The following is a 9,979-nucleotide window of genomic DNA, read 5'->3' as shown; positions in this document are numbered from 1 at the left end:
TTGATTCAAATTTCCCGCCTTCCACTGCTCCAGGCCGGGTCCCTCGATGCCAGCGCTGCCGTATGGCGGAGACGCGCATGAATTGAGGCGCCCTACTTCAATGTTTATAGAAGCACATTTCCCTACTCCACATGCGTTCCAAGCAGAACGTGGACCCTATCGAGTGGAATCTTTCGTAACTGCTGCCGCTTGAATTATTAAAATGCTGCTAGAAGCTATAGTGGCACGGGCGACAATGGGAATTTCTTTTTTCTGCAGTAGATGTAGTGTTTCATTTCGCAAAAATGAAGCATGTATGATTTTTTTTTAAAAGGGAACACCGTGAATATCCCTCGTGCATTAATTCTCTGTCTAATATTTGCGTTCTTGTTCAACAATGTTGACAAATGTGAACATATAAACCGGACTTGCATGTTTAGATTTCGCTGTGAGTGTATAAGACTGTTGCGCAGACTTTGTTTCCCTTTGGCCGGGTGGCTGAATCGAGTCACAGACATGCAGACGGACCAAAATTTCTGCGTTTCAGTGGCCCAAGAAAGACTGTCATCTTTAAAAAGCACGGGCGGGTGGCACGAAAGCTCTTGTTTTCAGTCGACCAGCTACGCATCTCCAAAGCAAGGAGGGCCTCCTGGTGCGCATTGTGCTTTTGTAGCCAATTGTGTGAGCCTGCAATGACAGCCTGGGAGTTGGGCTACGAGTCACGGTGCTTGGTTGCCTAAAGGGCATCGCTGGTGGCTGCGCTGCAGAAACTGAGACTGCTCAGAACTCAAAACTCAGAACTCAAAAACTTTGGAACCAAAACGAAGTGGCTCAATGGATGATGGAGGCGTCGTTTAAACTCAGAGTAATCACCTTGGCAGAAACGGAAGGGGGAACCAGGCAGCGTCCTGTGGCTGCGTCCCGGAGTCGTGTTGTCACGGTCAGCAAAAACAAAGGGACCACTTTTTGAACTGCAAAGCTTCTCGGGGGGGTGGGCTTTGGCTAACCATAGAGTGTGCGATTTATGTTCAATTAAATTTTTCGCGCACTTTTCAGATGTCTGTTGACGGCATTATTTATGTGCCAGCTAGAATCGCCTTTTTTTTTGTTTTGTTTTTTTTTTTGGTTGCCAGGTGGTGAATTTTACAGCACATTGCAATCAGGGGCACGTTAGAATCGTGCAAGTGTGGTAGTTTATTTTCCACACGCATACATACCACATCCTGTTGGCACGTGGGACCAAACAGAAGAGGAAAGACAAAAAGAACACGTTCCCTGTGCACGCAAGCGGCCAGAGACCGGCCAATTGTCATCGAGAAATGGGATTTTTTTAGGTGATGAAGATATTGAAGCAACACTTATGCACTCATTGCCTGCACGCGCAATTTTTTCAGCTGCTATAACCTCCCGAGCGAGCCAGTCACAGCTCCTGCGAGCATCTTGGTTTTGTTTAAAATGGGAGAACATTTAAAATAGTGGCAATGAATGCCAGGATGCCCGTGCTAGATTCACTGATGTTATTCCTGTGTTCTCCAAGCCAACCGTTTATATTGTTAAAGGAGCACTGACACGATAATTTTATGTTCCACTTTTATTGCTTTTATTGATGCTTAATGGTCTGGCGAACCCGAAACAGTGCTTTAAACTTCAGCGCGCAATAATTAATTACACTGAACGGCCTGAAAATCGTTTGTTTCGAATTCCCACGCTTTCATCCCGAAAGGCGCATACGACAGAATCCCGGCATGACCTCACCGCTTTGTGCGGTCATCAAAACACTGCGGAGGCCGGTGGGTGTGTTGTTTCGACCGCGCTGCCGCCGGAGCTGAACGGCTGAGCTGCCTGAAGCTGCTAGGCCTACCATTGCGGCGGGAATTCGATGATCGCTTTAAATAAAAGTCCTATGGTGACTTCTGTTGCGATTCCGGGCTATATTATCGCTTCCTTTCCGGTGTGTGGAACTTTATTTTTGCCAACAGTGCCTTTCTGGGCAGCGGTTATGCCTGTAGCTCTGGCTGCGTGCACCCGTTTGTGAATGCGCCGGCGCTCGCTCACCGCTCGCGGGGCCGCGCGCGTGAAGTGACGTCACGAGTTTTTGACGAGCGGTGTCCGCATCACTTCTTTTGGCTACCACGGGATGATGTCACGCTGATGTCCGTTTGCCGAGTGCCGCTCCACGCGCTGCTCCAGCGGCACGATGAATGAGATCCAATTAAACTATGTTCTTCGCGTCGTAGGCCGCTCATATTTCAGCCAGGGTATTCACTTCCTTTCCGTTGAGTAAAGGAAGTGAACTGTGCAATAATATTGACGCCGAAAATTGGTGTCAGTACTCCTTTAACATGAAATTGCGGGAAATTGCGCGTGCCGGCGATGAGTGCACAAGTGTTGCTTCTTCATTTTCATCTAAAGAAATCGCATTTCTCGACGACAACTGACCGGCCTCTGGCCGCTTGCGTGTACAAGGAACATGTTCTTTTTGTCTTTCCTCTTCCGTTTGTTGCCACGTGCCGGTGGGATGTGCCGTATTTTTGCACGTACAACTCGCACCAAAAGCGCGAAAATTTCATTGGCAAAGTAGGGGTTCGGATGATACTGAGTCTTCCACGGCAGCAATTCTGCAAAACATGCACGGACGAGGAAGAAAAAACAAGGGCGACCGCACTCCAACAACTGAATTTTACTATTTTGACAAAAGACCGATAAACCCACGAGTCTGCGCAGAATCACTACAAAAAATTCTGAGGCTCAAGTGATAGCTCTAGTGAGAGCTGTGACACTGAGTGAATTGTGACTTTCGCCTTGAAGTCAGTGCAGTCAGTGCATTCTACTGGCTAAATAACCGCTTTTTCTGTCTACATGGTATGCGATGTGCTGCTTAAGTAGCCTTGGTGCAGCCTTTCCTGTATCAAACGAACAATACGGGAGGGTTTTTTTCTTTTCCTACGGGCTGAAAGTGTGGGTGCGGATTATATGCAGGGGCGGGTTATACGCGTGAAAATACGGTGGTATGTATGCGCTTTGGGGTGTCCTCCTTCAACCCGCTCAGTCCCAGTCCTGCGTAATTTCATTTCATCGCGTTAGATAAATGGTAGTTCAAGTTGGCAGTTTGGTCGGCCACTTTGGGTGATTCGGCATTTTTTAGTAGAGCGACGCAAATTTCTTCTACTAACGATACTGTAGTTCTCAACGTAACTTTCTTTAGGTTATGGGTGCGTATTATTTTTAGGGTCCGAGTAAATGTTGTGCACAGTAAAACGAGAGGTTGGTTTTGCTAAAAAAAAAAATAGGGGGAGGGGGCATTTTGTGGACTTGCGGCTCCCCTTGAAAAATTTGCTGCGATGATAGGCGGTGCTGAGGCTTGCACACGACCGGAAGGAGTTTGCTTCGAGTCCCAGCTTGCAACAGTAGGTATAATAAATTCGTGGCAAGTGGTGGGGAAGACGCTATATTAGAACTGAGAGACGCTGTGGAAATACGCGGGAGGAATGTTGATTGTTTGTTTAACCCGGTTGTAAGTTGTCCAACGCGAACGGAAAGCCTCCAATTGGAAAGAAACGTGTCCCTTCGAGGAAGTCAAACCTGGATCCCTTGCATCGTTCTGAAAGAGACGTAAGCTGTCATCACATTCTGGGTGCACTGCAGTACTTCCTTTGGGGTTACTCGTAGTGTTGGCTGTGAACGTGGCCGCCGGTTCCAGCGCACTTCGAGAACTGTAAAAAGCATGCAGACGAAACGATCCTGGCCTGCCAGTCACGGAGAACTTTCAGCGGCAAGTTCGGAAATCCATGGGAAGTGAAGCAGCGTTGCTTCTGATGAAGGGAAAAAAGGCGCCAGCTCTGCTGTTTCTTACTGGTCGTAGAGCTATTTTTTTATTTACTAACCAATTCTAACGAAACTGTGCAGCATTATGGAGTTTTCTGTGCTGATTTCAAAGCAGCAGTTAGATTTCTTGCAAGTTGATTATTTTTTTTTTTAGGTAATTAAGGATTAATTTACAGTATTTTGGGTCACAATTACAAAATAACCACTCAATGCAGAAGGGCGATTACCTCGTGGCTAGGCACAAAAATGACCACAGAACACTATGTTGGAAGAAATTCTTTGATGTAGCTATTTGTGGTCATTTTACAACACACTGAACTTCACTCCTCTCGCACTCTGCCAGAAAGCTCACAGGTGGTGTCATTTGAACACAATGATGATTTTCCAAAGCCTCTGTTTGAAAAACTTGTTTCCAACATTGTATTCTCCACACATTTAGGTATCGGAAGCCAAAATAAATTACAGTTGTACCTGCTGAGGGTGCAAAAATATCCGAGGGCGAATTAGTAGCTTCGCGTTGCAAGAAAAGTGCCGTTTCAGCATCGATATCTGTGCGAACTGAGCTGCAGAGTGGCTTTATTGAAATGCTATTTACAATACAATATGGGGCCTTTTGAAGAGGAAATTTGCGGAGTGATAGAAAAAATGGCCGTGGACGCCGAAAATGCCTTTTTTTCAGAAAACAATTTTCTGACCGGTTTTCGGCCCTAAGGACCCATCTGCCCCTTTAAATCTTGCCTCACTAGTGCAACCTGCGGCATTTTGTTCTTTTTTTGATGATGATGATGATGATGATATTAGCAGCACTAGCTCCGAGGACAACTTTTATTCTTCGGATTATAGCAACTAAATTGTGCGACGAACGAAAATGAGTGGAGCAGAAATCCAGTACTATTTTTTTGCGATGCATGCGAGGACGACCTATGTTTCGCAAGTTCGAGGAACTGCTTTACCCTGGGGCACGAAACCCACTAGGGCTAACTTTTGTTCTCTTTCTTCTTCTTTTTTATTTTTGTGTGAGTCAAGAAATTTTACAGATGGGCATTTCATATTTGCAGGAATTTTTCACTGCATATATCTTCAATTTCTTTGTGTTTTTTTTTCTGTGCGTAGCAACACGGACGTTTTTGCGTAATTTTTGTGCTTGTCACAATTTTTCTGTGCAGCTCTTTTTTTTTCCCCCGCATAATTATTCTCGTTTGAAACAGTTACGAGCGCGAAGGAAATTTACCCTTCTACATTTTAATATCATTTCGTTATTATTATTATTTTTTTTTTTTATGACTGGGAAAAATTATTTGCGAGGCTACCCAAAATGAGTAGGCTTTTCCTACAGGCAGGGAAGTGGTTAAAGGGGCAGCCAGCCACGTCTTGCATGTCCTCTAGCTCGTATTAAACGCCAACGTTTTATACAATGGCGTAACTGCAAGGAATTTCTAAACGAATTTCTAAACGAATACTTAAGGCTGGTATGTCTAACAATTCCGCTTTTGTACATTCTGCGGCCCTATTGCGAAAACTGTATCGCTTCATGGTGTTTGAAGTGGTGGCCTTGCATTTGGTATAGAGAGTGTGTACCTTGTGAAAATTGGTTGGCTGTCGCTTGGTTAATGTTGGGCAAAAAACCGGGCCTCACCTAATGTGTGTGACACCATTGTTTGGGAGTCTGGATTTCCAGCACTGCTCCGTCAGAGGGGTGCCCCGAACGCCGTTGCCTCTTGTCCCTAACGCCAATGTCATTGGGTCTTTAGGTTTCTTCTTGGTTGTTGTTATGCAGTGTTTGCCGTTACGCTTTTATTTTGACAACCCGTCATGAAGAAGCGTGCGTTTGCGATTGCATATTTTATTGTAATTATTTTGCTTCCTTCGAGCGCCGACCTCTCACGACCGTGTGCGAGAGCGGAGCGTTGTCAAGCGGCTTTTTCGCTGGATTGCACGGCACTGCAGAGCGGCCGCAAAGAGGAGTCCGAGCCGGACCTGTCGGTGGACTTCCCCCTGTCGTCGGAGGGCAGGCGCCCCCTGCGGGTGTACTCGGACTACGGACAAGTGCGTCAGTGCCTCAGCCACCCGGCCTTCCGGCTGGTGGACAGCGAGGGGGAGGCCGACGTCCTCTGGCTCAACTACCACTTCAAGCACTACCGGTGGGCCTGGGGGAGGGGAAGGGCCACTGACCAGGCAGTGTTGACGTCCAGCCGCTCTCTGGCCACTCTTGCACGGCATCACACACTCTTCTCTGTGTGCCTGGTGGCCGCCAAGCTGGGTTCCAAGCTGGATAAACCGAGATGTGAGGAATGCGACTAAATTCGAGGTCCTGAGAAAAAAGCATTTTAAGCTCTTCTACAACGAACACGTTCCATTTCACCCCAGTCTACTTTTACGAGAAAACGCACTTGTTAAAATTTGCTCCGTTTTTTAGTTTTATAAAAGAAGCAGGGCTTCTAAGCAAGCTGTAACGCTGTAACGTGCTGTGACAGTTATTATCCACAAAATACACAAAACCTTCTGTTTGGCGCGTGATAGCCTAAGTTGCTTATGTGCCATAAAACACAACACGACACTTTATTAAATCAATTGTAGTGTTTGTGCACACGAGAAAGCTCGTGACGCCATCTGCTCCTCACCCCTACCGACCGATCTCAGGGCTTTCCCTGGAGGGGGGCCAACCACCAACTGCTTTTTGATACCTGAAGAAGGGAGGGGGGGCCTGTGGGGAGCCTTGCAGCAGTCTATGGTGTTTGCAAGAAGTATTCAGAACATTGGATTGGGAACAGGTGGGAGTAAGGGTTAATGGAGAACACCTCGGTAACTTCAGATTTGCTGATATGACGTTGCCTTGCTAAGTAACTCGGAAAGCATGCTTTCCGCACTGGACGAACAGAGTAGAACCGTGGGCCTGAAAAGTAGTATTTGGAAAACTAAAGTAATGATCAATAGCCTCAAGACAGCACAGCGGCTTGAGATAGCTAGAGAGGCAGTGGAAGTGGTAAGCGAATATATCTACTTAGTCCAAGTTGTGACCCCAGATCCCAACCACGAGGCAGAGATAATTAGAAGGATCAGAATGGGGTGGGGTGCATATGGCAGACATTCTCAGATAATGAATAGCAGCCTACCATTGTCGCTGAAGAAGAAAGTGTATGACAGCTGCATCTTACCGGTACTCACCTACGGGGCAGAAACTTGGAGGCTCACTAAGAGGGTTCAACGTAAATTCAGAACGACTCAGCGGGCAATGGAGCGGAAAATGATAGGTGCAACATTAAGGGACAAGAAGAGAGCGGAGTGGGTCAGAGAGCAAACTGATGTTAAAGACATATTAGCAGAAATTAAGAAGAAGAAATGGACGTGGGCAGGGCATGTAATGCGAAGGCAAGATAACCGTTGGTCATTAAAGGGACACTGAAGTGAATTTGTCATCTCCCGTTTTTGCTTGCACTGCGTAGACTGGCTCAAATTAGCACACTTTTCATCGTTTTTACGATTGACAAATCGGTAATTATTTTACAAAGCGCGAAATAAGAAAAACTACCATGCGCGGTTTGCGGCGGCCGCACCAACTAAAGCTGTGACGTTAGGAGGAGCGGGACCGTGATTGGACGATGCCCAAGGTGAGCAACCAAACAAGTTTCGGTTTCGGTTCTGTAAAACACAACCGTAGGCGTTGTTGGATGGGCATTCTCAATAACTCAGTAATCATCGTACCGCGCTTCGGCCATGTTGTCAGCTGTAAAAATGCACAAAGATAAGCCTCCCAGGACGGCTTGGAATCGTAGCATTCACTAGCCGAGACCTACGCAGTGCATGAACGCCCTCCGCGTACCCGCAGACGCCCAAATGTCATGCGCTTTTCCCCCATATTTGGAGCTTGCCTCCCTCATGCCTGTATCGTAAAAAGCGTGTTCGCACCAGGCCAAGGGTCTGTTCATTCTGGCCTGTGCCCACTGCCTGCAAGCAGTCGGTGCTTATGGCAACAGCACGCCAACGAGAACTCCCTAGTGCGCCAGTGCCAGCCTGCGCGCGTTTTGTGAACTAGTTCGTGGAGCCATGAACGTTGCGGCCCAAAAAAAGGTGAACTCAATATGGAAAACATCGGCGGAAAACAAAAATGTTAACTTACAGAAAAAAAAAAAAGCACGTACCCGCGGGGATTCGAACTCCTGACTTGCAAAATACTTGCGGTGGCATATCTAGCGCCTCAAACAACTCGGCCACAGTGCGGGCTACGCTGGCAGTGGTAATATATGGTATATATTGTACAACCAGTTTACACTTTTATTTAGTTTTAGTATTTCAAGCAGCTTAGGTGACTATTTGTTGTATTGCGCTCGTGCAGTAAGCGTCGCCCGAGTTTCCACAATAGCTCACGTCTAGCAATTGCATTTCGTAGACGGAAAAGCGTTCGGAGATGCGTAGTCGTGCTGCTGACCGCTGTGCTTGTTCGCCCAGCGCAAAAAAGTGCTTCCCGCACCCTAGTTTTACGCTGTACGGTAAAAATATCAGTTGATTTTATTTCTTTAGTACCTATATTGACTTCGCTGACTCTTCTCCCGCCTTCAAGAGGCCTTATATTTTCCTACTGGCGTACCAGTCAGCGAAGCGTCGCATGTGCGCTTGTGCAGCACTTGTGTGAAGCGACCTTGACTTGGAGCGAGATACAGTGTACAAACTAACCAAGTAGTACAAACTAACCAAGTAAAGAAAGGCAGATTCTACCATTCACAAACGTGTCCTGGCTTCGTTTCAACTGAGCGAACGAATTGCGACGACCCGTCGGCGGCCGGCGGACGAAACGCTGGGCCGACTGACGGTCTGAAGGCAGGGGAGCCGTGCAGTAGCGCAGCCAATTGCGAGCTCGGCTCCTCTCGACGTCACACGAAATCGCCGCAGAAAATGGGCGAGCGTAAAGAGAGGAGGACAGCGTTTTCGAATTAATTTTTCTACTAAATAAAATCGCGTAAACGCGCCCAGGGTGGTCGAAACATGGTCTGGGGACTCCGGACTACAATTTGCGCAAGTAATCCCGCAATGTTTACATATCACTTCAGTGTCCCTTTAAGGGTAACAGAGTGGATCCCTAGAGAAGGCAAGAGTGGCAGGGGGCGGCAGCAAATTAGATGGGCGGATGAGATCAAGAACTTTGCGGGGATAAATTGGTCGCAGTTGGCACAGGAACGGTGTAATTGGAGATTAATGGGAGAGGCCTTTGCCCTGCAGTGGGAGTAGATAAGCTAGGCTTGTGCGGGACAAGAGGTGGGGTGAGAGAGAGAGAGAGAGCCCCTTTCCTTGCCCCTCTCCCCCTGTCCAGGGAGCTGAGCCAGCAGAGCCCGTGGAAACGGGTGAACCAGTTCCCCTTTGAGCACGTGCTCACCGTCAAGGACCTGCTGGCCCTGGTCTGCCGAAGGGGCGGCCAGCCGGCAATGGTGGACGGGGACACCCTCGAGAGCCACCCGCCCTGGCTGCCCACCACCTACAACCTGCAGACGGAGCTGCTGCACTTCGTCTCCTACTTCCAGCGCAGGCAACGCAGGTGCGTTCCCTCGCACTCTTTCGTCACGTCGGAGAAATGGCCGATTTTGGGCGCTTCCGCAGAACTTCTTTTTTTTCTCTTGAGCTACGGGACACACGTAGCATTGGTGTGCGTGAAATTGTAGCTTATAGATTGCTCTTCCAAACACATAACAGCAGTTTTGTGAAAGGTGCAATTATCTGTGACTGTACGTCTGTGACTGTAGATTGTTTTTTATCATTTGTAAGTGTTATCGTCTTTTTAGCCCTGTCTGTTGGCGTTTTCGTATATTACGTGTCTCGAGTAAAAGCTGCTCAGTTGAAGTCTCGCGATTGTCCCGTCTTCTTCTTCCTAGGTCTCTGTCCGTTTTTCGCTGGTAAAATGGCTCTAAGTGCAATTACCTACAGTTTATTAGTCGGAAGTAAAGGCACAGAAAGCGTACCCACAATACATGAGCTGCTTCTTTTCAGAATGAGTCAAATCCGGCTGAAAGAAATTTTATAAACAAGCAATAATTTCGGTAACAGGCCTAACTCTAACACTGTCAAATCGACCTTCCCCACCTGACATGTGGAACATCTTGTCACGAAGCCAAAGACGACGCAGCTGTCTTGAACTGGTCTGTGCAACTGGTCTGGCCTGCCTGCGGACCTTTGCATATCAAGCAGC

General features: G+C 47.5%; 1 protein-coding gene across 1 annotated transcript in view; it reads left to right on the top strand.

The window, feature by feature from the left end:
- Nucleotides 1-9,979, top strand: part of Ttll12 (Tubulin tyrosine ligase-like 12) — a 118,332-nt gene that overhangs the window by 46,070 nt on the left and 62,283 nt on the right. Inside the window, exons 8-9 of the mRNA XM_077672775.1 lie at nt 5,752-5,945; nt 9,110-9,331. Of these exons, the coding sequence (XP_077528901.1) occupies nt 5,752-5,945; nt 9,110-9,331 (416 nt within the window). The remainder of the gene's footprint in view (nt 1-5,751; nt 5,946-9,109; nt 9,332-9,979) is intronic.

The sequence above is a fragment of the Haemaphysalis longicornis genome, unplaced genomic scaffold (genome assembly GCF_048455015.1).
Source record: "Haemaphysalis longicornis isolate Haplotype H1 unplaced genomic scaffold, Haemaphysalis longicornis Haplotype H1 scaffold_6, whole genome shotgun sequence".
NCBI lineage: Eukaryota > Metazoa > Arthropoda > Arachnida > Ixodida > Ixodidae > Haemaphysalis > Haemaphysalis longicornis.
This window is presented reverse-complemented; position numbering and strand designations above follow the sequence as displayed.